The sequence below is a fragment of the Pyrus communis genome, chromosome 12 (genome assembly GCF_041283825.1).
Source record: "Pyrus communis isolate YQ-2024b chromosome 12, ASM4128382v1, whole genome shotgun sequence".
Lineage (NCBI taxonomy): Eukaryota > Viridiplantae > Streptophyta > Magnoliopsida > Rosales > Rosaceae > Pyrus > Pyrus communis.
In genome coordinates, this window is record NC_142576.1 from 9661262 (window position 1) to 9688922 (window position 27661).

Genomic DNA, 27661 nt, shown 5'->3' on the forward strand with positions numbered 1-27661 from the left:
ATGAAGGATAAAAAGCTTATTTCATGGCTTCTGCGGATTACATCTGCCCGTTGTGTATAATTTACATGTGATACCAGTACAATACAGGCTTATTCAGCGGTACCAGTATACACAAGTAAAAAAGAATAATTATTGGTTGTTTTAGTAACATGTACAAGTAAAAAAGAATAATTATTCACCTTCTAGGGGCACTTCTTTTCCGCAGCCACTGTAGCAACGATCCCCTGGTTACCTTTAGCCTTTCCAGTGCAACGGGTCGTCTGGTGGAATATATCAAGTCAGTCGTTAATTCGGTCCTACTTGTCATCTCTTCTGACTCTTGATCTGAATCAGTAATGTTCTCCGGTTCTATTGTCGTATCAAGTCCCGTTTTAGGTCCTGTTGCAAGAACCTTGAGCCCCAATTCATCCCGCAGAAGTTTCGTTATTGCATCTTTCACCTCTAAATTCTGTGTAGTTGAGCCTCCATCACCATCGTGGACTCCTACAACAATCAGCATGTCTTCTTTTACTGAATGCCCTGCAAATCATAAACAAGTCTTAGCATCAGCATGCTGAAAGTTCGAAACTCTGGATCCTACGTTTCTTCTTCCATTTCTCATTCGCTAATGTAGTTCAAGACTGATTTTTACCCTATCCAAAATCAGAAAGAATAAATGAATGCCCAATCCTTTCATACCTGAGCTGTAGTTCTCTTTGATCATTCGTAGAACTGCAAGAAGAACAATCCGAGCTTCAACCTGTCAACAATTATTGCAGCAATTTAAGAACGTATTAGCATGGGAACAAAGAAATGAATCCTACTTAAAAAAATGCACAAACGAAATCACATAATAACATGTTCACCGAGATTGCGAAGAATATAAATTGGCTGGTACATGAGAATACCTTTGTCAGTCCTTGAAGGTCAACTGCTAAGGTTTCGGCAGTACGCTTTTGCAAGTGTTCTGCAACTTTTTCAAGCAGCAGACTTCCAGGTCTCCCTATGTCAGTTTTGTCGTGGGAACTGAACTCTCCTTGTTTGGCATTGCTGTCCTGTATAACTCCTTCACACCACTCCTCAATCAGTTGCTCTAGGAAACGATCATTAGATTTGTAACTGCAAAATAAATCATAATTAGCAAAATGTACTTGTTCATGACAACCCAAACATGTGCTGGTATACCCCGCATTCCGCATGTCCCGGTATATAGCCAGGCATTGTTGCACTTCGCTCACAGAACCGTATCTACTACGAGCCCTCAGAATTGTATTATATGTCACCTGGAAAAAAAGTGCCAAGGATTTACACGGTGGACTTGTGATCATTTTGTTTGCATTGTCATTAGAATTATACGCAGAATGATGTCAAGACATGTATGGAATTTCTTGTATTGTATAAAATAAAGCAAAAAAATGACTTTGGCAACTATGTTTCATACGTCGGAGCAGTTCCATCCTTATGGCAGGACGAGTCGAACATAACATGGTAAAGGGAAATCCAAAAGTACACCAATGAAATTATTTGTAAATCATGCTCATTTGTACGAAAACTTTCCTCAGAATGTGTTAGGATATATGATTGGAAATGTTCTTGGTACTCACAAAATTTGGGCGTATCTGATATTTTTTCATTTCTGCAAACAGCGACAATGCTAGCTCCAAATTTCCACTTTCCACACAGACCTATGAACCAAAGCACATGATGCATCAACATTTAGGGTGGAAAAAAAAAATGCAATTTTGCATCTAATTAATTAAGCACATGTAGGAAGAATAGTGGTTATAAACAAGATAAATCGTGAGACAGGGAAAGCTTCAAACCTTAATAGCTGTTGTATATGCAACAACATCAGGTTTCATCCCACCTGCACGCATATTTGTCAAAATCTGCACTGAACCAAAAATTTGTTATATTCGTGTCCCTGACTTATTTTGTTTCATCGTGACTTTGTACACTGACAATGAAATATTTTGCCTTGAGTTTTGCTTCTAATTAAAAGGAAATTTTTGACAATGACGCAGAAAGAACTATAAAATAATTAAGTTAATCAAATTAATTTATCTATTACCTGCAAAGCACCCTTGACATTTCCTGAGCTTCCGCAGATATCAGCCAAAATCGACCAGCTTATTTGATTAGGATAAAGACCTATTGTTCTCATCTCATCCATTAGTGCTTGTGCATGGTAGTAGTCAGTACCACAGGCCTTCATCATAGTATTGTACGTCGTAGTTGTGGGTTTGAAAGAAAGCCCTTTAGAAAGTTCAGGTGAAATCAAATTAGAGGTGGAAAACCATACTCATGATGATGCAATGTAGATAACTATATGCTCCACGCAAACTGCTATACCTTTGTAGTTTTTGCTCTTCAAAGACTGGAAAAGCCGAAAAGCCCTATCGTACTGGCAAGCCTCGACGCAAGCATGTAGAAGGATGTTAAAACACTGCGAATTAGGTTCAGAGCCAGCCAGAAGCATCTCTTCAAACAATTGAATTGCCTTCTCAACAAGACCTGCATTTGCACAGGCACTGATCAATGACGACCATGTAACTGTATTAGGCGTTACACCTGCAGATAGCATGTCTTCTTTGACTTTTAGAGCCATGTGCCACAATTTTGCATCTGAAAAGACCTAAACGATTGGTCATTAGTTATGGAGATCGTAAACGCCTCTCTATGGAAAATCCATTGATACTAAGCAAAATAGTATTCGTGTACTTGTGCATATTACTATCAACAGTAAGAAAATAATATCTCATAAGCAAATTAATATTTACCTTTACAATAGTGCTGTACGTGAAGACATCCAACTTCAACACTCCCGTTGATTCCAAATGCTGTACTTCTCTGTAAATATCCTGTGCCAAATCAACTCGCCCAGCAAGACAACATATCTTTAAGAGGATATTATAACATGCCATATCTGCTCTGACGCCAAGATTCTGGATAGAGAATAATAGATTTAGATAATTGTAGCTTAATTCACAAGAAACCAATTATTTATTACATAACATTGTCAAATACAAACCAGAAGAACAATTTCTGTATTGAGTAACATTGAAAGAAAAATAGTAGATGTCCGCGCTGTGTGCGTATGAAAGAGAGACAGACAGCATTACCTTCATATTCCTGTAAACATGGAATGTGTAGGTCAAATCATGTGCGTTCACATTCATGAGACTGTTGAAAACATAAATATTCGGAGTGACCTTCTGTTTGAGCAAGTCCTGCAGAAAAAAATCACGGGGATGAAGATCCTGATTTGTAATCTCACTGACTGCATTAATGTTATAGACATGTACAAGGATTCGTTTGGCAAATATGGTTATGTTTTGAATGAGATGATGATGAAGAGAAAACAGATAAAAGTATACAAAAACTACATTTTAAAATAAAAACTAAAAGCAATTCAGTAATTTTTAATATTTATTTTTGTTTATTCTCCCTTCGATCTTCATCCACTCTTCCATCCTTGTCTCTGTTCCTTTCTCTTCTTGTTATTAAAGAAAACAAAATAATAGCAAACATTATCAAGATTCAAGGTGCTAATTAAACCATCAATTTTCTCAAGAAAAAAGGACCAAGTAAAGAAAAATTGATACTAAATAGTTTCACATGAAATACAAATGCTGAAAGAATTGAAGGAAAATGTCCCAGCTGGCACATACCACCACACCACAGCTCATAAGGAAAACATAGATATTAAAGGGAAAAATCAGTTTTGAGTTATGGAATAAAAAGAGTTAAACAGTTCCAACCAAGCAAAACAGTTCCAAATAACGAAGGCAATCACGGCAGTATATACCTCATAGATGTACCTAGATTTCATGTAGTCTTTGCAGAGGCCACATACATCAATTATTGTGCGATAGACATACATATTAGAACCACTCAGGTTTTCCTTGGATGCTTCATATGCTGTCAAAGCAGACTCCAACGCCCTTCTCTTTCCAAATTCATTTATAATGTTGCAGAATAAAATATGCGCATGTGGAAAAATACAAGCATACCTGCAAAATGTAATGACCAAAGCATAATGAAGAAATAAGTGCTATTGAAAAACAAGCAAAATTTCACATCCTTGGAAAGAGTATGAAGTCTTTCTAATCTAAACTTGCTAAAAGAAAATGTATGAGCAATGCAGAAGACATACGCGAAACCCTCGGACCGACTCATAAGAGAACAGCCAATTATACCTTATTGCCAATTTCGGGCAGCGTTTATCAACACAAACTTTGATAACTTCATATGGCTCCAGCAGTTCTTTGATCGGGAAATGAAAACCTGAACCAAGTATTATCTGTTACCAATCCAAACAGTCTCATGTTCTCAACCATGGCTCATCATATGCTCATGCTCATTCTCCGAAGACTGAAATTCTCACGAAACATTGATTCTTCCCTTCCCATTCACATTACACTAACTCATGACAAGAATTTCAACATTTCGACCGCCCTTTTTCTAAATCCAGCATTTAGAAGCAACCAAACACATTACCAATTACACTTCAAAAGTATTATATGCCAATGAATTTCAAAAGTTGGATACTTAACCATTTCTCTAACAATTTGAAATCTTTGAACATAAAACCATGACTGGGTTCATTATAAAACCAATGCAGGTTTATACTTCAATAAAATAAACAAATTAATCAAGAAATAATGTGAAAATTACCTTGAAGAATCTCCATGAGCTCAACAAGTTCCTGCACTTGCCTACATTTCAAAAGCCGGCGACACTGTCTCCCCAGCAACTCCATAGCGTACCCATCAAACAGCTTCAACGGCGGAACCCCGAGCTCATCAACCTTACTCAGCACATCAACAACGCCCCCCACCTTCCCCTCTTTCAAAAACCCCGAAATGCCCTTCGCCACCAGCTCAACCCTGAGCGCCGCCGTGAACTCTGATCCCCTGACGCCCGAAAGCACGACGCTTTCGACAATCATGGCGAAATCCTGGAGCCTTCCATCCCGGGCGAGTTTTGAGGCGAGGTCGGCGAAGTAGCAGAGGTGGGTTTTGTTGGAGTCCCAGCGGACGGCGGAGAGGGGAGGGGGGCGGGAATGGAGGGTGGAGATTGGAGGGGAGGATTTGGAGGGAGGGAGGGATAAGGGTTTGTTGGTGTTGTCTTTGTAAGGTCTGGTGGAGTGGTGGTTGTTGGCGGCATGGGGATTCGGAAGAGTGGCAATGGTGGAAGAAGAAGAAGAGAAGTAGCTGAGGATTATGAACTCTCTCATCCCTCTCACAGCAATACAAACCGTTGTGTTACTTTGTGTATGTTTCTAATATTTTTTTTTATTTATTTATTAAGTTTTTGGGTGTGAGATGTTTGGGGTTTTTATATGGGTTGTTGAGGATTGGATTTGAAAGGCCGGTATTTTCGTGGGAAATTTTATCAACTTTGAAACGGTTTCTTCAAAGAGCTATGGAGGACGCTCTGTTACACCACCTGTTATTCGTATGTTATTAGCAAAATGGTTATCAGACTGTGTTTTGGTATCTATTTGAAGAGAAATTTTTCTATGTTACAGAACCATGTTTTTGTGCTATTACATCACGTGTCATAATATAAGTGGAGATAAAAAAAATTGAGTTTTCCTCCGCATATATTATGACACATGGTACATCAGACCGTATTCTAAAAATACTGAAAATTTTCTCATATTTGAAACATTTAATCATTTGGACTTTGTAAGATATTTTTATGCTTGACTTTTATGAGCGATTTTGATACTTAATTACGAGTAGCTTTTTTGTAAAAGATCTTATTTTCTATTATCGTGAATAACGAACTTGCAACTTAACAAAAGTCTATCCTAAAATGAACTCTATTCAAACCATTTAACTTGATCAAAGCATGTCTATGTGTGAGAAGGACAGTGATGCTCATCTAAGGTCCTTAATTCGAGGACCAGTTAGAACCAACTTATCTCAACCATAGAAATTTATTTAGTAGGATTTAGCGGCTCAAATTCTTTCACAAATTAAAACATTTTATTCACACCCCTCTTAATTTAATCCGCCGGTTTTGTGGAAACCCGTTCTTCTCTTGTCCTTGCAAATCTCTTCGATTGCTTCTTTGTCAATGTCCTTGCACGTCTTGTATTACAAGGTTTGCAAGATAATAATTTTCTTTTTTATTTTGTTTGATTCACAAATATTTCCTCAATCTTTAATTGATTACAATTTTCCTTTTTTCAAAATTTTGTCCATGTTTGTGATTTTTATGAGCCAGAATGGTTGTTTCATGTTATGACGTCTGATGTAAATATTTAAATTCGAATTTAATAATATCTACTCTTTGACAAAAAAAAAAATATTGTCCTAAATTGCATAACACAAGAATTGTAGGGCTTATTTGATTTTCTTTTCTTTATTTTATTTTATTTTGATCATCTGGGGTTTCTTTGCAGTACTTCTGTATTTGAAAACATGACCTATTAAATACATTTTAATAAACGAAATTGGGAAGGAAGTTCAGTGGTGGCTGATTAAACGAAGAGCATAAGATTTTTTTTTTTTTTTTGTTGGGATTAGGTTTATAAGCCAAATCCGGAGAAATGAACGACGTTGTCAAGGAATTCTTACATGTTTTTATTTTTTCCGTGAAGGTAAAATAAACGTCGGCTGATCGAACTTAGAAATGGCTGTAAATAGGTTGTAAAAGAATATAAACCGTTAGATATTATTGAATAAAATCGTAGAATATGAGCCGTTAGATGTTATTGAATAAAATCGTACGGCTGATATAGAGTTGGTCTTCACAATTCCTCAAAATGAGAACTTGAGGTGAGCATGTATCACTGGTCAGAGGGAAGGGGTTAGGGGCTAAAGCCGTTTTAGCCTTCTAAAATGACCATATCCATGAATTAGCATTGGCATCCAATGAGATATAAATCAACATTAAATGGAATAAAATCACTAAATAATGTGGCGTTACAATCTTTTGCCACATCATGTGGTATGAATAGCATTGTTCAATTTTTTCTTGTTTTAGAGGTGAGGAGCTCGGAGTTAAGAATTTTTAAAAGCAACCACTATGTGTCTTTTGTTGGTTGCATGGGCGAATGCAGGGGTTCCCTGGGATCCTATGAAAGTTGAGAAACATGGGGCAAGGGTCGCCGGAGGACTCTACGGCCATCTGGTATGGGTCTTGAAACTCCCCACAAATTATTTGTTGAAATGCCTCTTTGGAAAATTTTGGTAGGCCTTGGGCACTGATGCTCAACAAGCCTCGTCATCAAGCCTTGGAAGTTGTCGAAAAATTTAGGCATAATGACATGCCCGCCAATTGTTCGACTAAATAACTCGCACAGTAAATTAAATCATTTGGGTGTACTATACATGATATATGCATCTGTGTGAGTTCTATGATGCGAAAATGTTACTAAGTATTCGTCCTAATGGATAGGGTGTTAGATTTCTATCAATACGTTTAGGATTGAAAACTTTCCGTTCTAAAGTAATGTAATGGTTTTGAACTACGCTCCCTTAATCAGACTATTATTAAGAAAAGAGGCATCGTCAAACTCTTTCTCAAAATGACAATCATATCTCTGTTTTTCTTCTTTTACCCTTACTTTTAACACACACTATTTACAATATGAGAACAAAAAGTAATTATATATTATGTTAAAAAAATAAAAAATTATGCCCACATTAGAATAAACTGCCTCATCATTGTCCCATTTTTCATAACTGAATTTTTCGTTTTTAGAATGTTAAAAGCTAATCAAACTCCTTAATCAAAACCAAAAAAAAATAAAATGAAATGCCTTTAAAAAATGATTTTAAGTCATAGCATTCCTATTTCTATGAAATGAAATGTTCATGAACTTCTTGACCGTTATTTTATGGTAAAAACTCATGCTTTTTGTGTATATATTATTTTTACAATTGCCTGCAGATTTTTAAGATGCCTTCTTCTTCTTTTCTCCTCCAAACATTGAATTTTTTTTTTTCAAACAATCATTAAGATATTTGAGTAAACTAAAATATATTTTAAGGTACAGAATGCAAGCTCCATACGTTATTGTTTTACTAAATCTATTTTCCATCAATTTAGTTTTTTTGGATGATTCTTGTATGTGAGAAATGTGTTTTTTGAATTAGTATAAAATTCGAGACTAGTTACCTTCTTTTCCAATGATTTGATTGGTCAGAATCGAGGTGAGAATCAGTTATAACAGTCATTAATTCAACAATGAAAAAACCTACAACAAAAGAAACATTACAGGTGGAGTCTTGACGATTGTGCTATGTCCAGTGGCAAAGCCACAACAAGGTAAGAAGGGGTGGCCGCCCATCCGGTCGTCAAAAATTCACATGCAGAGCAAGGAATCCGCCCCTTCGGTCGTCAAAAATCCACATAAAGAGCCATGGTGTCGGTGAGCTACTTGTCGCAGAGGAGGGCAACTCCTACGCGAGGAAGAATAATAGAAAAGAAAAGTTGTTGTAAAAAAATCTTGTATCGGACGGTGTCGTTTCAGCATTCCTTTCAAATGAAACGTTGCATTTTGTTACTTTTTCCACATGGAATAAGACTTTCAATACTAAAATCACCTTAATGTTGCTAATACAATATGGAGGAGGTTATTTCATACTCAAACTTGTATGGTTTTTTTTTTTTTTCCCAGCATCACTACTTTCAATGACTTTTTGATGTGACTTTGAGGACTTGTTTCATGTTTCAAAAATAATAGGAAAACTAATGAAAAATGCTTGAAAATTTTGAGTTTTAAACAAAAGAAGAAAAATATGTTGTAAGTGAATAGTACTATGAGTGACTTTTTAGAGTAAAAATGTCTTTAACATTAAAAGTGAACAATACCATAAGTATTTTGTTAAGATTCCCTAATTTAAATCCATCTAGGCTCCTGCCTAGATCTCGCCTAGGCACCTAGCTGCTAGGTTCTAGTCCGCTGTTTGACTAGCGTTTAACATGTTTTCTAATCCTAGCCAATATAAGCTTCTTACATTGGCTTTAGTATTATTGCTTACAACCGCCTTGGTAGAAAGACTATTTTCTGCTATGAATATTAAATCAAAATTTTGCACTCTTCAATGTGAAAGCAACTACTTCGATTGGACCTTACACTCTTTCGAATTTCACCTCTCCCTTCGACAAATCTTGATTTCGCCACTAAGTCGTTCAGTTCATGGTCGGGTTCGGGAATGGTTACGATGCCACGGTTTAGGATCGGTTTTTTTATTACACCACTCCCGTGGTTTTGGCTTTTAGCATTTTTCCAACATATTCCACAAACATTTAAGAGTTTAGAATGAAAATCATTGCTCGTAAGTTTGACTGTATTTAGTTTCCATGAAAATAATAGTTGAACTAGATATAAACATTCTAAATGATTGAATTTTAGATCGGGAAATTATGCTGCATTGTTAAAAAAATGTTTTAAAGGTTCAAATCTCATAACAAGATGAATTACGCTGATGTTCAGCTCTAAATTATTTAAATTACGAGAGACTAGCTGAATTCAAACTTGAGTTCAGAGGAGGAGAAACATAATAATTTAGCTAAGTTTAACTCGTCATCATTCGAACATTTGACCTCTCATTTATAAATGAAAAAAAACACAACTAAACCATCATATAAAAGAAATACCCTAGAAATTGAACTTAATCCCATTTTCTCATAAATCAAAAATATCACCGCTTACACTCTAAAAACTCAATTTTTGCCCTACTTTGAAGATTTTCCATTTATTCCGTTAAACTTGCTGATGTGGCATCATATGGCAAAAATGCAGCGGCTATTTCGATCAAATTGTACCACTAAACTATTCAATAATTAAAATTAAAAAAACTAAAAACTAAAAAGAAAATTCCCAATTCCCAACATTTATCCGCGCCCTCCCTCTTGGCTTCTCTCTCCCTCCGCATCGCCACCTCCATTTCCTACGGGACTGGCGATCGGCATAGTAATTACTGGATTTTTGTTGGGTTGCACGACCGAGTTTTCAACTTTAAAAATGGATAGCTGAAGAAGAAGATTGGCGGGGAAGGACATGAGTTCCTCCGTGAACCAATTTCGAATTTACTTATCTACATCTTTTAAAAATAGACTTACTCTATTAACATCTCACATACTTAATATATTTCATATTTACGTTTTCAATTAAAAAATTATCTTAATACACCTCATACTTTCTTATAAGACCTTTACACCCCACATTCTCATACACCTAATACTTTCCACATACATCCCACATTCTTCAAATCTTATAATATTCATTTTCAATTTTTATAAATTAAATTGACCTAGGATTAAAACCCTAACATTCTCTAAAAAGAGAAGTCTACAATCTGGTATGTTAAGCTTGAATTCCATTGGATCATCACAGCCAATCTCCTTTTCTCTGTCTCTTTAAGCCTTTTGCTAACAAAAAAGGATTTCTGCTAAAAAATGGTAGCTGGGAGGAACCTAACAGATCAAAAGTAAACCCCAGAAGATGAATAAGAACGAAAAGGGCATTACTGGGTTGGCCTCCTATGAAATTGGGTGGTATGGAAAACAAAAGCATGCTTAAATAATTACCAATGTCTTTGAATAATAAAAACAATGACAAATGTGAAATTGTCATTGCATGGTAGATTACTTAAGCTACTTAATATTAAATTTTAATATGAGGTGCATTCAACATTACATACAAAAACTTTAAAAATATTGCAAACTTGAAACTGGTTCACGAAGGAACTCAAATGTACATTTGGATTTTGAACTTGCTGTGCTTCTGGGAAAAATGGAATTTAATAGCCACAACCGTGCTTTTGAGAAAAATGGAATTTCAGGCACAATCCCAATTTTCCACTGCAAGAAAAATTCTGTGGAAATTTCAATTTTCCACTTGTAAGTGGGAGATTAAGTTCAATTCCCATAAAAAAAGATAATAGTGAATGTTAAAATTAAAAATAAAAATGCCTTGTACGCGCCGCCAATTGTGGCCAAGAATGGGAGAATTACGAGGGTAATAAGACCAACCAGCCCCACAACAATCCGCCACGTCGCGTATTTGCAGGGGCAAATCAGGAAATCCACATAGACGTCAAGCTTCTGGAGTGTCCCGTCCCGTTCATATTCCTTATCCAGATTACCAGACGGTTGGCAGCGCATCATTTCGGAAACTCGGACGGAAGATCAAAACCAATCCGGAAATCGTCCGAAATTTCGGAAATCGGAAGCTTTTGATGCCGATAAGGGATGCCGCCGAAGCAGCAATCGAAGGCCGATTTGGCGAAGAAGCAGAAGATCGTAGAGGACAAGACCTTCGGGCTCAAGAACAAGAACAAGAGCAAGAACGTGCAGAAGTATGTTCAGAGCCTCAAGCAATCCGTCGAGCCGAAAGCCGATCCTTCCAAGACTGCCGTTAAGGTCCCATTTTTCTTCATTTTTTTAAGTTTCTTTGGTTAATCATTGATTGATCGGTTGATTGATTAACTTAAATTTTTTAGGAAAAAAAAGTGAGAAATTTCGATTTGTTGCACCCAACTTAGATTAGAATAAACATTGCAGACGTGGTTAGTCTAGTTGGGCCAAGACAAGTTATCAGCCCTTTCACCCCTGTTTGAATGCTACTCGTGTGCATAAAATAGTTTAGAATATCGTCTTCTGAAAAACCAAAGAATTGTCAAAAGACTAGGAAATAAAATTTAGAATTTGTATGGTCATGGAAAATTTTTAATTTCACGTAGATGAGTTTGAGGAGAAGGACTTACCAACACTCCAGGACCCCACCGTCACCAATAACACGACAACGTGTTATGCTTCACATGATTGGTTTGGGACGTATCCATCTTGACATTCCCGTTTCATGCTAGTTCTTTTGAGTTTGAGACTTTTTAGGAAATTATCATTTCATTTCTCAACTGAAATAATATCACACATTTTTAATCATAGCTCACCTATTCTAACCAAAGCTAACGAACTTAGTAACAAACGTAACAAACTCTAAGTATCATCCTTTACAGATACATTTACAATATTAGCCTTAATAGCCCCCCTCAAACTGATCTGAGGCACTCGAAGAGAGAGTTTGTCGCGAAGAAGCAGAAATCTGTGCTTGGATAATGCTTTGGAACAAATGTCTGCAGTCTGGTCCTGTGTGCAGACAAAGTGAACTGAAACCTCTTTAGCTAAAACCTTCTCTCTAATATAATGATAATCTATTTCAACATGCTTAGTTCTAGCACGAAAGAGAGGGGTTTTAGCCGGAGATATAGCAGAAAGGTTATCACACCATAACTGTGGAATACATGGAAGTTTGAATCCAATGTCAACTAAGACTTTGGCTTTTTTCAAGTGGTTATCTGTTTGGCTTCATATGGAGCTTCTTTTATAGTAACTAAAATGATTCATATAACAGAAGAAGAAGGAGGAAGAGAAGGCCAAGGACAAGGAGCTGAATGAATTATTTAAGGTTGCTATTAGTCAACCGAAAGTACCAGTTGGTAAGTGATTAATTTCTGTTTTACTGCCCTGTTGGTTGAAGTTTTTTATGTCTATATACAGTCGAAACTTCGATATGATATAATATTTGATATGTGTTTAGGTGTTGATCCCAAGTCTATACTATGTGAGTTCTATAAGGCAGGGCAGTGCGCAAAAGGTTTCAAGTGCAAGTTCTCACATGATTTGAATGTTCAGAGGAAGGGAGAAAAGATTGACATTTACAGTGATAAGCGTGATAATGGTACCATATAGAATTTTTAGCTTCAGTATGATGCCGATTGTCCACAATTTTGGGTATTTTTGTGGTTGATGTTGTTCTAAGTTTGCTGTTATATCTTTTATAGAAGAAACAATGGAGGGCTGGGATCAAGAAACTTTGGAGAAGGTGGTGGAGTCAAAAAAAAATGAGTACAAGCAGAACAAACCAACTGATATTGTAAGTTTTCTCTCTCTGAGGCTTTTCGTACAATATGCATTCTAGTTCTCAACTTCTTACATGCTTATTTAATATAGATGGTTCGAACTATGGATGTGCTTGGTAGACTTCAGAATGATCTTTCCTTTGTTGTTCGGAATATATTTGCAGGTCTGTAAATACTTTTTAGAAGCAGTGGAGAAGAAACAATATGGTTGGTTTTGGGTATGTCCCAATGGCGGTAAAAATTGCATTTACAGGCATGCTCTTCCCCCAGGATATGTTTTGAAGTCTCAGATGAAGGCTCTGTTAGAGGAAGAGAGTGAAAAGATACCCATTGAAGAGGAGATTGAAAATCAGGTATTTGACGAGTCTTTACATCAAATTATAGCATTTCCAATTTGAGGATCTAAATGCCTTGAGTTTCATTTCTATCGTTTCCTGATATGTAACCTCACCAAACATTTGCCTTTTGCTTTTAGCGTGCTAAATTGACAACTTCAACTCCTATGACTCCTGAGTTGTTCATGCAATGGAGGAAGAAAAAGATCGCAGAAAGAGATGCTGGCTTGGCTGTGCAAATGGCAGAGCGGGCTAAGAATGACCGCATGAGGTGTCTTTTCTTTCCACTTTCTCCAATATATGTTCACCCCCACCCTTTTGGAGGACGAAGAGTAAATGAAAAAGAAAATGGATACGACTATTAACATTCTCATTTTAGAATGGAGGAAATGACCATGTGAATTGAAGTTGCTAACATTTACTAATTGTGTTATTCTCTTCGCTCTTGCAGTGGCCGTGAACTATTTTTGTCAGATTCTAGCTTATTTGTGGATGATGCCGAGGCACACGGGAATTACCAAAGAGAGCAAGAACCTGCAGTTTCCGAAAAGAAGGTTAGTTCTGTTTTTTAATTTTCTTGGCGATGAACAGAAGGGTACTTTCACTTATTAGCTGTCACCCTTTTATATTTGCCATATAAAAACTCTCTATTTTATTGCACCGGAGGCCGGTGTTATGAGATAGAAGTGCTTATGCCTGCTAAAGCTTATGATTATTGTTCTTGCATAGTTGACTGTAGATGCCAGTGCGGGGTCTGGTTAATCTGTAGGATGCTAATATTGACTAGTACAGAATTGAATGGACTATGTGTTAATTGTTTCACTCAACTTTTCTTCGGCCTAAATTCAGGCCATTGAAAGCTCTAATGGACATGGACCAAGCAACCCAACAACAGCTGGCGGTGATGCTGAAGTTACCAATTTCAATGATGACGACGAAATGGACATAGATGAGTTGAACGAGTTGGAAGCAAGCTTAGCGAAGGTAACAATTCAAGAACCGGGTGCTCGTGCTTAGTCCAAGAGAGTCAAGCTGAAGTCTGCATACTTCTTTAAGTTGCATTCATCTTACTATCCGTAAGCTCATGGCCCCCTCAATGATGGCGACCTCTCACGGATGTTTTCCAAAAGCTTAAAACGTTCACCCGTGAGTGCTCGTACCATCTTTGGGGATCATTGTAATATATTGCCTTCTCTATAGCTGATTGTCCCTTGAGAAGGACACGGAAATAATCGTTGTATTGTAATTTACCTGAGCACCGTAAAACGCAAGTAATGTCTCTCCTTTCCATTTATGCTAGTTACCAGTGGTGAAGAATGTAACCAATGTTTCTCTTGTGATTTGGAGCAAACAGCATGCGGTGTGGGCTACAATGCCTATAAAGTGACCAACATAGGGACCTATAAATCCAAATGCCCCTGACTAACATAAAAGGATGTTCAATAACCATTAAGGGAACCAACGTGCATTTCTCACTTAGTGTTCCATCGAAGCCTAGCACGGTACATCAAGATAGAGACATCCCTCATAAAAGGACATATAAATCCAAATAAAACTGCCTAACATAAAAGGGTCAATTACCATTGAGGGAACCAACCATACATTTTTTTACTGTAGTGTTCCTTCAAAGCCCAGCATGTTACATCAAGAGGTGGGGGGCAACTCAGCTTGCAAAACTAACTATCAACAAGATTAGTATTAAGTGCATAAGCAATTGTACACTAGCGAGGACATCTTGACTTAGGCCGTGCATAAGCAAGCATGACGCCATAAAAATATGTCTAACTTGTACTTCTTAACTTCTTACGCATTCATTCTATCATTAATAATATCTCAACTTAATCACTCAAATTCAGCATAGATTGATTAGATCAGGCCCGATATTAACCCAACTTACTTGTGGTATGAAGTTCTATCTCTATCGTAGATTGTTGTCACAATTTTTCAGCGGGAAATTAAGTACATTTGTGACTTGTATCGAACCATACACCCCTATATAACTAAGCGTGGTGCGTCTAGACAGTGTATAATGACAGGCACTAATAGGCACTAATAGGATAAACCTATTTTCTATCTTGATGAGTGAAATTTTGTGTCAAACAGAGAGCTTTTTTGGATGCATGAATTTGGAAAAACCTTTTGCACCTTTGAATTATAATTGAAATGTTGCTGATACAAGTTTCTGAGTTTTGTGGAGGAGGCCATCAGATAATTGAAGAAAAAATTTATACATCTTTATTTTCCAACGTTGGAGAAATCAAAACCAACCATTTCGTGTTTAGCTCGTATACTCTTTTTATATCTCGAACATAAAAATTGAAAGTTAAAAACAAAGTATCGAACGAGCCCTTAAAAAATTGTAAAACTATGCCCTTTTTAATGATAACTCTCAAGATATATGACTATTCTTTTTAATTGGTTAAGAGCTACATGATTATTGATTAGTAACAAACCAAATTCGACAAGGAATGGTGCAGCTTCGCTCCCAACAGTTAAAACTTTTTATATTAGAATTGATCAACAGCACAATGATGGTTTTTTCGGGTTCAACTGCAACAAAATTGTCATTCTTTATGGTCACAGATGCTGTCTAGATAAAAGGGCTTCAAATTTGCACGACTGGAGCAACCTTGTTGGCCATATGATTGCACAGTTTACAACTGTACTAAAAAAATTGCAGAAACTTGTTGAGAAAATAAAAAAATGAATAAATGACAGAGAAAAACTCAGGTAAAATTAAGTAAAAAAGGTGTGGAGTTTTATACGAAAGGTCTTCACTCAAAAGTAGAGGAACCACTCATCATAGAAGTTGTACTTTACTCGGCCTAATTGGATAAATAGTTTTGATAGTGAAAAGGTACTTGAAAAATAGATCCTTTAACAAATTTAGTAAAAAATTTTACTTAAATACAAGGGTAAAAAGTATTTTTATTTCAACCATTTTTGTGGGTTTTCTATCCAAACCAAATTAGTAGAACAAAAAAAGGGAAAGTGGGTATAACTGATTTGTTTTTTGTTTCCTCAAATTCCCAGCCTTGATGCATCCAACCTTCTTTTAATATCATGAACAAGGCAAGAAATTTGTATAAATCACATCATTCACTTTCGTAACTACAACCATTAGACTCTTCGTTTTCTAGCGAACCATGAAATAAAGGCATGAAATTTGTATAAATGGTTAAGTACTTTTTGTAAGAAAGAGTGAAATTACAAATTGGAGCATGGTTGAGATTTCATGTGTCCTGTCACCACAAGAGAGAAGAGAGTGAAATCATTTTTGAATTAAATTTGTTAACGAATTACACAACAAGACTTTAAATCCTCTTTTTTTTTAGCACATGGACTATCTTCCGAATGCCATATCACCATGAGAACTATTTATAAGATTTACGAATGGGACCTTACATTCTTCAACAAAAGTCATCCATTAAGACATCAACATTTTGATAAAGTTGGCGTCAGAGAAAACATTTTGACAAATTGAAACAAGGGTCTCTTGAAACAAATTAGGTTTCTCTGTTGCATGAATCCAAAAGCACGGTTGAATCTGCAACCGGATAACAGATTGCGCGAAATTCGTGTTCATTAAACACTGTTGAATTCCAAAAGCCATGCAGGACAACAAAGAGTTCATCGCCAAGAAGAACAGAACAATATCCTTCTTCATTAGAATGTAAGAGTAAGAAGAAAAAGAAATGGTTTATTATGAATTTATGATAGGATCAGTACATCAAACCAAAAGCACACCCAATTACAAATTTTCTCATGCATTCTCAAGAGCAGCTGCTCAACTCCTTATGTAGATATATAATACTGCAGTACTGCTTCAACATTTGCAGCTACTTAAAGACATCAATGCTCGTATGAACCATACGTTGTTAATTTGATCGCCTTCCGGCTGCATGGGCGCCTGCGCAACCTGTGTCGCCACCTTTATAAGTTGGCTCAGCTCTCTCCCTGGCTTTCGAAGCTGCTCTCTCCCTGGCTTTCGAAACTATTCTCACCACCAACTTGACAAGTCTAGATATTATCTTAACTTTGATCTGGCCTCGCTTTGGAGGAAGCCTAGATAGAGTCATTGGTGTGGACTTTGGAGTACAAAGAAAATGGGAATGAGACAGCTTTTTATAATTTTGGTGTTGGAGCAGAGTGAGTAATGCAGATAGACTGCTAAGTGCTATAAGCTATTTATATTATTTGCTGAAGAAAAAATCATGCAGACGAGGAAAATGCACTATTTGATGGAATTATACTCTTGTGATGGCTGGTTAAAGACGCAAACTGAAGCAGTCAGTCAAGTCAATTATCTGCCAAACCAGACAAGCTCAAAAAATTCTTGAACACAACAGTTAATTGCCCAATATCTTTGGGTAACTCTGGACCTGAAATCTCCACTGTCCCCTTTGAAAAGGACCCGAAGAAGCTCTTGCTGGTGCAACGCAGACAAACCCTAATAGATGTCATCTTCTGGTGAAGGGAACACAAAAATGTGGAAGTACAATAGGATAGTGGAAAACTTAGTGACGACTGCTGGGGTTTTCTGGTTCTGCCTTGGAGCTGATCCTTTAGACATGATGATTACCAAATCTATATGGTTTACACTGTGCTAACATGAGTTTATCTCTGTCAAAGACCAAACTATCACATCGTTCTCTTCGTCGTCACCAACATTAGGGTTTTTTCTGTTCACCGCGTATGATATCAGTGGATTCTAACCTGTAATCCTACATGAATGTGTCTGTTAATTTGTTTTGCACGTGTGCTCATATCTTTCTGCTTTTTTGGCTGTAAAAACAGTCAATAGCTAATAGGGAGGCATATTTTGATATAATAGTGACCTTAAATTCTTTTGTAATTGTGAATTACTCAAGGAGAAAATATCGGATCACTGAGTGCATATGTTTGCGTAATGAGTGAGATACTCATATTAGGTGTGCATTAGGTGACGAGGCAGAATCTCTCAAAAGCAAAGGTATTGATAAAGTGTTTTTGTGATCTAGTCATCTGCTCAGCGTATACGTAGTACCATATAGTCCATTGCCCTTGATTTTGAACCGAGTCATTGAAAAACGTTGTTTGTATAATTACACTGGATTTGTCTTCAATCATACATCATTATTGCAAAAATTTAGACAAATAGGAAACCATTAAGAGATTTTGGTTGCATGAAAAATAAATAAATAGATGAACACATACAATATTTCCAGAAAACACTAAAATGAAACCATTTAATTATAGTGGTTAGATGATTTTGGACTTGAGAACTTTTTCGCAACGATGATCTTTGAGGAAATACCAAAATAGACAGTTTGGATAATAGAAATACAATGCCGAGTGACTCTACATAAGTGTCCCTCTAATAAATTTATTTAAGAATCCTTGAATTGAAGCTCACTCATCAAGTACAATCTGATTCCTTACCAATATCAATGTAAAGTAATGCCAAATTGAAAAACTACACAGATGCAAACCTGAGCTGAAGAAGTAAGAACTTTCATTTATTTATAATAATCATATTCAGAATTCCTTTTCCAACTAGCCATTTCCTCATAGGAAATCACAATCATATTTATAACATGAGCCCTGTGTTTGTTGTGTTTTTGAAGAAGTGAAATTACTTAAGTGGATAAAGAATGGTGTATACCAAAAGGAAGGTGACAATAACAATGGCTCCTGCTAGGGTAAACCTTGGACTAGTCCATAGCATGAGATTGGACCTTTCTGTCCTCTTGATTGGATCAACCTCCTCAGACAGTGGGTAATTGGACTGCCTAGGGTTCCAGCTCACGTACTTGTTTGGAGAAGAAAACCCTGCGAAGAAGCCACCCTTCTTTTTGTTTTTGCCTTGTTTCCTTATGTTTGCCCATGCCTTGTCCCAATCTGTTGAAAATTTATCACCTGAGGAGGTATTTGGATGATCGACAATCAACTACCATATGGTCGGTTTTATGGTCAGAAGCAGCTAAATCACCTTGAGAATTCAAACTTAAGAGGACTTCTTGTTCGCTAAGAAAGGAAATCGCAACGACTAAGAGCTAGTTGGTAACCACTTAATGGTGGCTAGGAGCATGATATATTACCATTAAGATTGGGCCAAATTAAGAGGGTGGGCGGTTGTATACGCCGCTCTCTCACATCTATCCATCGCATATTGCTTTTGAGTGATGAAGCGATTGTGAGAGTTGAATGTATACATATTACCCACTGATGAAACTTTCTTTTAACCCTCTCTCTCCTTTAATTACCTTTTAAAACAAGATCATTATATCATCCATATGCATAATGTTAAGACATGAATCTCACTACCATCCCTAGTGTATTCTTTGGTTTAATTAGAATAGCATGCAACTCATTGTAGAGAAATTGTGAGATTGTGAAGAATTGTCTCAGGGATTTATAACGAATTAAGTCACACTCCAATTCCTGAATTTTTTGGTCGACCTCAACTTCCTTCAGAAACCCCGAAAGATGAACAATTAATTAATAAGCTAATAATCTTAATTAAAACTGGTAAATCCAACTCATCCAAAATTCCAAACAGCACCAACAGTCAAGTGATGACCAAACCAAAACTTGATGGGAAATGCAAAATAATCAGAAGCACATCACACGTGAAGTAATTCTTACATCCAGAAACTGATAATTAACAAATACAAAAGTTAACTAATAGTAATTAAAAAGCTAATCATATCAATTAGTAAAGCTGCAGTTAGTAAGCATACCATTGTTGTCACCGTTTTGTTGGGGCTCCTGAGAATCCCTTCTGGAACACAAGGGCTTCAATGGCGAGTAGCAAGAAGATGGAGAAGAAGATGCAGAGTTATGTTTTCGAGAGGTCCGAAAGTTGTGAGAGGAGGATGATAAGCTTCCTATTCGAGCTTGAATATCCATTTGCAGCAGCACATCCCAGAAACCAAAAGAATATTCCAGTCCAATGCAAACCTATGCAAACCTACTGCAGGTTGATCATCTCATGGCTTAACACTTCCGTACCGTCTTATCACACTGGGAGATTTGCCAGCCTCCACTTCTCCCTTGCCCTCTCTCCCTTTGACACGTGTCCTAATTTTACATTGCTTTAAATTTGAATTTCCCTAAACTTTGGAGCTTTCGTCTCTTTGGTCCTTCAAATTTTTTCTGTCTCAAATTGGTCCCTAGATCCTAAATCCCAAATCCGTACCCTTTTGAATTTGTGCTTAATAAGGGCATAAAATGAATTTTATTACAAAAGTTGATAACATAACACGTGATTACTTTTAAAGGCATTACTGTAAGAAAAAATACACCATTCATATATTGGCATGTGAATATTTATATCTAGGAGTAGGTAATATCGTTCGAACTAGAAAAAATATTTTTCACCTTAGGTAATAATCAATTTGATCAAATAATATTTAAATATGTTTACACATATCACGATCTAAGTGATCGTTTCAGTGTTACAGGGATGTGATGTCAAAGAGTTTTTTTTTTTTGTTGAAATAGTCGGCCGCTAATCTTGGCAAATTATATAATTCACGTATTGTTGACCAACTTTGCACGGCAAGATTTTTGAGGACCAAAGTGAAATCACCACTAAAGCTTAGGGAATCAAATTAATTTGTAACGAACTCTTGCTATAAAAGTTTCTTCTATTTTGTGGTCACAATGGGTGGAAGCAAATTTTGTAACTACTCTTATCCTAACTCATCCCTCTTTCTTTATACATGCTCTATTCTCATTTCAATGTGTGTTTTTTTTTTTTTGTTTTTGATAAATTTTTTTTGGCGTAACTATCATCGAAATAATGTCAAATAATGTTATTAATTTACTCATATCGCCGTCATATGACTTATCAATCCACTCATATTATGTGTATAATATTTGTGCATTGTTATATATTCATAGTAAGTAAGAGGCAGTCTTACGGTCACAATAATTAAAAATGATAATGAGAATAATATAGGGATGCTTCCAATATTGATTTTTACCATCTTGTTTGGGAGTATTTGTTTGTTCACTTTTGTTGCGATTTTTAACCTAATTGTATTTGTTGTTAAACCTCTGAAATGTTGTGAATCTTGTGATGAGTGAGAGGTAAATCAAATTAAGCGTCTCATTCATAACATGACACTGAGGATAGTCAACATTTTTCTAGTTATGAAGCTTATTTATTATTTAGATGCTATTGTGGTGGTATCTAAAGCTAAAAACGCATTGTCAGATGAAAAGTTTAAACACATAACAATATAAGATTGATTTGAAATACTTTCACAATATTATACCAAGCTTTGATATCTTTTATGAGGTAAATTTTCTAGTGGGATTCCTTGGCCTCTCTCTCTCAAACCCCTCGCTTTATCGCAATGACTGAAAGCAAATATGTTTATAGGCACTTAAATATTCTTCTCTTCAAAACAACTTGACAAATTCTGAAAAGAAAGCAAGTGGTGAGTGGCAGTCGTACCTGGTGACCTGGCGCGGCTGTCCCCACCAATGACTCTCTCGGAATCATGCAATCATAGTTGTGGACAGGAGAGAGTTGCATGTAGCATCAGCACAAAATCGGTCACGATTAATATTTTTGCTCGATTTGAGGCCAACCAAGAATTCATCTACACAGACGCTGCCAGACAATAGGTTGCCTGCTTATCCTCATCGCACCCCATATTCAATGAGCCTGCAAGACAAGTTTTCGATTTCTTGTGTAACAAGGGACCATAGGTCCATAGTAATGTTACACGTGTTTATTTGTACTATTTGATGTAAAACAATGTACTTTGTTTGTAGCTAATGTTTTACCATCCAGTTAACTTGAACAACTTTTTCTTTAGAAGTTTTTTTATTTGTTATTTTTTATGTTTTATTACAAGCGGTAATTTACACTAATTGACATTAAAATCAAAAAGGTCACCATTTACAAAAATATAGAAGACAAATTCCACCTAAGGGTTTTATTATATGGTACCAGAGCAAGGCATCGTATCGGGTATGACAACGAGCTTAGCATGAGTTATGACTTCACGATTATGGATGGTATCAAGTCTGGGCAAATGGTCAGATGGTTTGAAAACTAATAATAACCAAAGAAAATGGTAGGCTTTACAGAACCAAAGAAAATGGTAGGCTATATAGACTTAGCTTAATCAAGTTAGTTAGAACATTGTGCTCAATCTCTTTACACTCAAATTCGAATCTTTCTTCCTGTTGATTAGTTAAATTTATTATAAAGTATCCTTTAAGTATTATTGTACTTCTCCGATATAGAACTCTTTTCACTTCTATCTTGGCTTATATGGAGCCAACGTTCTACACCAACAATCTTCTCATTGGAGAGAGCAAGCCAAGATAACGCCGTCATTTACAACAACCCGCACATTTCAGGAATGGTATGGTTGCAGCATCGGTCCCCGCAACTCCACCTCCTTCGAGAAGGATTTTTCCTTGATCCCCCCCTACGAGCTCTTGCTCCACCTAGCTCCTGGCAGACTAAGATTTCCACGAGCATAGCTTTACTAGCCATGCTCCACCTTTTTCTGTAGGTTCACTAAGTGTAAGGAGTTGCCATCGTCTATTAGAGTATTGACCATGTGCCTTCCACTTAAATCTTTGCGTCAAAGTCGAACCAGACTCTGATGCCAATTGTTATGTCACATGCTCCATAAGTGACCATTAATAAAACTGTCATGCACCGATAGTGTCCATATTTAACCAACCAAACCCTATTCTTTGGTGGTATCAAGCCCAATGAACCTTAGATGTGTGATTTTATCCCAAAAAATCTTGATGCAATTAGAAATGAAACACCTATATTTAAACCTGATGTAGTTCTGCGATGTGAGATTCTCTTCACATCCATCTTGGCTTGTATCAAAAGCTAACCTTTTAACTCCATGGATGAGAAGAAAATGAGTATAGAATAAATAACCCCTCTTTATTATCCTATACATTCACTTTTCAGGTATGACATAAGAAAAAAACTAATGAAATCACTCACTTATTTTCATTATTTTTGTTGTTAGTAAACCCATGAGCAGGAATGATACTCATTCCTTGTAAGTTTTACAATGTTTATCATTGCATAGCGATGCAGTTCTGCCCTTCTCATGGTTGTTGATACATACAATTCAACTAGAGAAGGGTTTCAAGATTAGTAATGTCACCTCAATTTTTATATATAATATAACGATAGTTAAACACTTAATGGTGGAAGTTTGGATTAAACCATACAATGGGTTAGCTAAAATACTTTAATATGGAACTTGCCATTTGCATGGGTAAACTTATAAGATCTCTTACTTACCACTAGATTATAGTACTAATGACGTTCATGTCAACCTGATTGGATAAAAATAAGAGTTTTGTATACAATTTCATTTGTATAACGCTTATGGCCCTTGCTCGTCGTATTTCTTATAGAAATAAAATCTCTAGTAAAGTTGGAAACTTTTAGTACGTAATTGTCACATACAATGATGTAGTATTATTAAATTTACGTATTATAGACAAAATACGTATATTATAATGTGTGTAGATTAGTAACACGATGTGACAGTATTATTATCTATCAGTAGAGAACTAACACGTGATAGTGATAGAGCCGTAAAGACTAACAGATGCGAGGAAGTTTCAAATCAGTGCCATAGACTAGGTCCCCACAGTAAAAACTTGTAAAAGCAAAGACGCGGGACGATTAATTGAGTGGAGGAAGAAGAGAAGCCGGTGACCAAATAATTGGGCGGCCACAATTCACTCGCATGCCACCACCACGCATTTTGTAACACACACTCCCTCAGACCCCCGCGCGCCACAAACTCTCTCTCTCTCTCTCTCTCTCTCATATACACATTCATTCATTCAGTCACATGAACTCCACTGCCTCCACCAACCCCCAATCGTCAATGGGCACGGCGTCGACGCCTTCCTCAGACGGGTCGGGAAAGAAGGTCCGGAAGCCATACACCATAACCAAGTCCAGAGAAAGCTGGACCGACGAAGAGCACGACAAGTTCCTCGAAGCTCTTCAACTGTCAGTTCTTCCTTTATTCGTTGTCTTTTTACTTTCAAGCATTCAATTCTGTTTTCTTTGTTTTTTTCAACAAACGGTTGGATAATCTCCACTAAGTTCATCAAAACTTCGGGAAAAGGAGGGTTTGAACCCGGACGCAGTGGGTTGAAGAGGAACGTCTTATCCACCACGGCAGTCCACCGCCTGCCTATTTCTGTTTCAGTTTACTTGACTGCTTCTTGGCTTTAATTGCTTTTTGTGTAGCTACTGTTGTGGTGTGTTGTAATTTCTTGTTTTGGGTTGTGGGTTTTATTTGAATCTTCCAAATTTCTGAACTTTAATATTCTTGCGCTCCAATTTAGTTCTCACTTTATTTTTTAGAATCGTGAACAGAGTAATGTAATGGGAGATTTTAATGTGTAAAACTGTAGATTTTGTCATTTGATGTCAGAGTTATTGAAGTTTCGGTGGGATTTTCAGGTTTGATAGAGACTGGAAGAAAATCGAAGATTTTGTAGGTTCGAAAACGGTTATTCAGGTTTGGAACAAGTGTTTTTCTGCTTTTTAGTTTGAAGTTAGTATGAATTGGGGGTTTTTGAGAATTGGGGTTTTGCAGATTAGGAGTCACGCCCAGAAGTACTTCTTGAAAGTTCAAAAGAGCGGGACAACGGCGCACGTGCCTCCTCCACGGCCAAAGCGCAAGGCTACTCATCCTTACCCTCAAAAGGCCTCCAAAAATGGTTCTCCATTGTTAAAAGATAGTGGCATCGTGTCTTTCTAAAGCTTAAACCTTAATTGTTTTCACTTTTAATTGTTCAACATCGGAATTGGCAGGTTTACTTCCGTTGCAAGCATCCATTGCTTATCCTTCTTCAATGAACGCAATTGCATCTACCTATTCTCCTTGGGATGAAACTTCCATTTTGACAAACCCTGCATCGGACCAAATTCTGTTGTCACGCGAAGAATTTACTAATCTTCATGGAACTGAAGGTATACATTCTATTTTTCTAGTTGCTTTGCTTGATATGCCTACGGCAGAATAGCTTTATCGAGAACTTTCCAGCACTTATTATGGGGTTCGGCGTTACTGATTCAGCTGATATTGGATCAAAGGGGTTATCAGGGATTAACACATGCAGTCTTAGTGGCCCTCTGCCAAGTTCCGAGATACCAAATCAAGGGAAACAAGCTCCTGGGCATCATGGTGATCATCAGACTGCAAATGCTGACTATATCTGTTCTCGGACTTTGAATTTCAAGAAAATTTATGGTGGAACATTTATGATTTATGTATATGTTCTACTATTTTGCAGGTCTTCCTGATTTTGCCGAAGTTTATAGCTTCATCGGGAGTGTTTTTGATCCAGAAACAAAAGGTCATGCTCAGAAACTCAGGGAAATGAATCCCATTAATTTTGAAACTGTGAGTTGAATGAAATTACATCGCTTTTAACAATTTGTTTCTTGACGGTTTCTAAGATTAACAAGTAACAGTGGGATGAGAATAGTTACTACGAATCAATGCGCCTGTAGTTAAATTTTGTTATTTCTGCAGGTTCTGTTGTTAATGAGGAATCTCAGCATCAACTTGTCCAGTCCGGACTTTGAGCAAATGGTAATTCTTCCTATTTTGTGCTATTACAATTGTAGTGTCGTGTGATGTAACTTTTCTTCGCAGTTAGGCGTATGTTTCTATTGTTTCACAGTTATCCTTGTCAATTCCAATCTCCTTCAAGATTTGGGTGTAAAAAGCAATGTGGATATTGTTTTTCTTTGACAAAAATTACCCATTTAACTAGCTATGTTTACATTACGACTAGAAAAAAAAAAATCCAGTTTTACTAGTTTACACATTTGCTAGCTTTTGGATTGCTGATGTTTTCTCTTTTTTATCGTGACAACAGAGTTTCGATCTCCCTGAACTGGATCTCTTTTCTCATGTTTAAATTTGTCATGAGAATCAAATAGTGCTGCTATCAGCAACGAGTGTAATGACCTTAACTATAAATTTATCTTAAGAGAAAAATGATGCTTAAAATAAGGAGATTGGTGAAAGATGACTCCGAAAAAGCTCAAATTAGAAGTTTCCATAAAACTTTACATGCATGACAAAAAAATTGAAGCTTTTCGTGAGCTGTTCCTCCTGAGAAAACACTTCGAAATCTTGAGAGTTCCATTAACTCTTAATGAGCCTATCAGCATCCTCTCTTTATTTATCAAATGTCCCAACTTCTCATTTGGTTTGCCTTATTCCTTAAGATTTTAGTCTTTCTAAAACTTGTGATTTTCTTTAATTTTGACTATTCGTATTTTGGTTCAGAGGAAGGTCCTGTTATCATATGATGTCCTACGAAAACAGTAGCTGCAGGAATTGTCACCACGAAGCTGAACAGGGATCTGTCATGATGAACTTGTTCGTAGTTACACCCGCTGACTGGTGTGTGTGTTTTGGAGCAAAAGTGTACTGGTTCTAGAACAGTAAATGCCAAATCCGATGTTAGGAATGTAGTTCTGCAGACACAATGCATAGAGCGTTAGAGGATGCTGAAAGGAAGAAACATTTGAACTGGTTTTCAAGCTGTGCAAAAGGATCTAAATTGTCTGGTGGCCTCAATGGATGATATATTCGTATCCCCGATTTTGTCCAGGCCTTCCAGACAAGCATGCATATCGTGTAACATGTGTTTAGTTGTAGTTTTCTCTTCTTTCTTTCTCCCCTTTCTTTACGTTTTCTGTTAAGGAAACAACATTAGGGTTGCATCTTGTGCCATCAAACAAATTTAACTACGACAACGGAAAGGCTCTTTTTTTATGTTAAGGAAACAACATTAGGTTTACTTCCTGCACTTCAGTTGATTGTCAATTTGGGGTTAACTGTATCAAAGTTACAAAGGAAAGGCTTTTTTTATGTGACTGTTCAAGAGTGAAATAAGGAGTGAAGTCTGCATGTATACGTGAAAGGTTTTTTGTTTTTTGTTTTTTTTTGTTTTTTTTTGTTTTTTTTTTCACATGAATAACGAAACATTGATAGTTTAGCAACAAAAAGAAAACATGTTACAATCTACGTTGCATAGCTCAATAATCAATCAGCAATGAGGCCAATTGTATAATTGTAAAGAGTTTGTAACTGAGTTGGTTAACAGCAATTATCAGTCTGGCGTGTTGTCTTGAGTTAAATTCTTTCATTTCTAATATCCTTCTATAGAAGAAATTGTACCTTCTCATTCTCTTCAAAATCCATAAAGTATTAGAGCTACTATCATATAAGTCAAAAGTAATTTCAATATTAAGAATGTTTTTGATTAATTTTTTCAATATTAAGAACTCATCAAGAAAATATTAGGGCTCATTTTTTTAAGGGAACTTTAACGAAAAACTTCTGTTACTGTTTACTTTAACGAAAAATCACATTTTTACACTAAAAAGTCAATCATGGTATTATTCGCTTTACCTTTTATTTTGTTCTTATC

At 36.5% G+C, this 27661-nt stretch overlaps 4 protein-coding genes across 7 annotated transcripts; 2 read left to right on the forward strand and 2 right to left on the reverse strand.

Annotated features, from left to right (window-relative positions):
* Position 1: 1 nt before the first annotated feature.
* LOC137744860 (Tetratricopeptide repeat (TPR)-like superfamily protein) lies at positions 2-5456 on the reverse strand. Of its 2 annotated transcripts, XM_068484666.2 has the most exons (13): positions 4657-5456; positions 4179-4266; positions 3788-3992; positions 3102-3209; positions 2760-2924; positions 2332-2614; positions 2051-2235; positions 1803-1868; positions 1584-1664; positions 1165-1262; positions 888-1098; positions 679-739; positions 2-519 (listed from the first exon to the last, which is right to left on the reverse strand). In XM_068484666.2, exons 1-13 carry the CDS (start codon positions 5216-5218, stop codon positions 176-178), a joined length of 2457 nt encoding a protein of 818 aa, XP_068340767.2. In that variant the 5' UTR covers positions 5219-5456; the 3' UTR covers positions 2-175. The 2 variants fall into 2 exon arrangements, with proteins under 2 accessions (XP_068340767.2, XP_088537267.1); XM_088681141.1 differs by having other exon boundaries at positions 888-1262.
* A 5482-nt stretch (positions 5457-10938) lies between these two features.
* Positions 10939-14527, forward strand: LOC137745717 (zinc finger CCCH domain-containing protein 11). Its single transcript, XM_068485716.2, has 8 exons — positions 10939-11367; positions 12359-12443; positions 12545-12685; positions 12789-12880; positions 13031-13219; positions 13342-13472; positions 13653-13755; positions 14051-14527. The coding sequence occupies exons 1-8, from the start codon at positions 11197-11199 to the stop codon at positions 14216-14218; spliced, it is 1080 nt and encodes a 359-aa protein (XP_068341817.2). The 5' UTR covers positions 10939-11196; the 3' UTR covers positions 14219-14527.
* A 4151-nt stretch (positions 14528-18678) lies between these two features.
* On the reverse strand, positions 18679-20167 carry LOC137745242 (2,3-bisphosphoglycerate-independent phosphoglycerate mutase). The gene is made up of 2 exons (XM_068485158.2): positions 19924-20167; positions 18679-19099 (listed from the first exon to the last, which is right to left on the reverse strand). Exons 1-2 carry the CDS (start codon positions 20090-20092, stop codon positions 18816-18818), a joined length of 453 nt encoding a protein of 150 aa, XP_068341259.2. The 5' UTR covers positions 20093-20167; the 3' UTR covers positions 18679-18815.
* A 3764-nt stretch (positions 20168-23931) lies between these two features.
* On the forward strand, positions 23932-27028 carry LOC137745568 (protein REVEILLE 8). 3 transcript variants are annotated; one of them, XM_068485538.2, is made up of 8 exons: positions 23932-24209; positions 24669-24726; positions 24805-24928; positions 25023-25181; positions 25288-25395; positions 25505-25567; positions 25747-25806; positions 26512-27028. In XM_068485538.2, the coding sequence occupies exons 1-7, from the start codon at positions 24046-24048 to the stop codon at positions 25797-25799; spliced, it is 729 nt and encodes a 242-aa protein (XP_068341639.1). In that variant the 5' UTR covers positions 23932-24045; the 3' UTR covers positions 25800-25806; positions 26512-27028. The 3 variants fall into 3 exon arrangements, with proteins under 3 accessions (XP_068341639.1, XP_068341638.1, XP_068341640.1); XM_068485537.2 differs by having other exon boundaries at positions 23935-24209; positions 25505-25614; XM_068485539.2 differs by lacking the exon at positions 25288-25395 and having other exon boundaries at positions 23937-24209; positions 25505-25614.
* The last annotated feature ends 633 nt before the right edge of the window (positions 27029-27661 follow it).

What these genes read in the sequence shown, in the direction of transcription:
- LOC137745717 (XM_068485716.2), top strand. Translation starts at nt 11,197, where the DNA reads ATGCCGCCGAAGCAGCAATCGAAGGCCGATTTGGCGAAGAAGCAGAAG. An exon ending in TCAACCGAAAGTACCAGTTG is followed by an intron (nt 12,444 to 12,544) that starts GTAAGTGATTAA and finishes ATATGTGTTTAG; the next exon opens with GTGTTGATCCCAAGTCTATA. An exon ending in CTGCAGTTTCCGAAAAGAAG is followed by an intron (nt 13,756 to 14,050) that starts GTTAGTTCTGTT and finishes GCCTAAATTCAG; the next exon opens with GCCATTGAAAGCTCTAATGG.
- LOC137745568 (XM_068485537.2), top strand. Translation starts at nt 24,046, where the DNA reads ATGAACTCCACTGCCTCCACCAACCCCCAATCGTCAATGGGCACGGCG. An exon ending in TAATCTTCATGGAACTGAAG is followed by an intron (nt 25,182 to 25,287) that starts GTATACATTCTA and finishes TTACTGATTCAG; the next exon opens with CTGATATTGGATCAAAGGGG. An exon ending in ACAAGCTCCTGGGCATCATG is followed by an intron (nt 25,396 to 25,504) that starts GTGATCATCAGA and finishes ACTATTTTGCAG; the next exon opens with GTCTTCCTGATTTTGCCGAA.
- LOC137745242 (XM_068485158.2), bottom strand. Translation starts at nt 20,092, where the DNA reads ATGGATATTCAAGCTCGAATAGGAAGCTTATCATCCTCCTCTCACAAC. An exon ending in ACAAAACGGTGACAACAATG is followed by an intron (nt 19,100 to 19,923) that starts GTATGCTTACTA and finishes ATACCTCCTCAG; the next exon opens with GTGATAAATTTTCAACAGAT.
- LOC137744860 (XM_088681141.1), bottom strand. Translation starts at nt 5,218, where the DNA reads ATGAGAGAGTTCATAATCCTCAGCTACTTCTCTTCTTCTTCTTCCACC. An exon ending in ATCAGATACGCCCAAATTTT is followed by an intron (nt 1,263 to 1,583) that starts GTGAGTACCAAG and finishes CTTTTTTTCCAG; the next exon opens with GTGACATATAATACAATTCT. An exon ending in CAAAGAGAACTACAGCTCAG is followed by an intron (nt 520 to 678) that starts GTATGAAAGGAT and finishes TATGATTTGCAG; the next exon opens with GGCATTCAGTAAAAGAAGAC.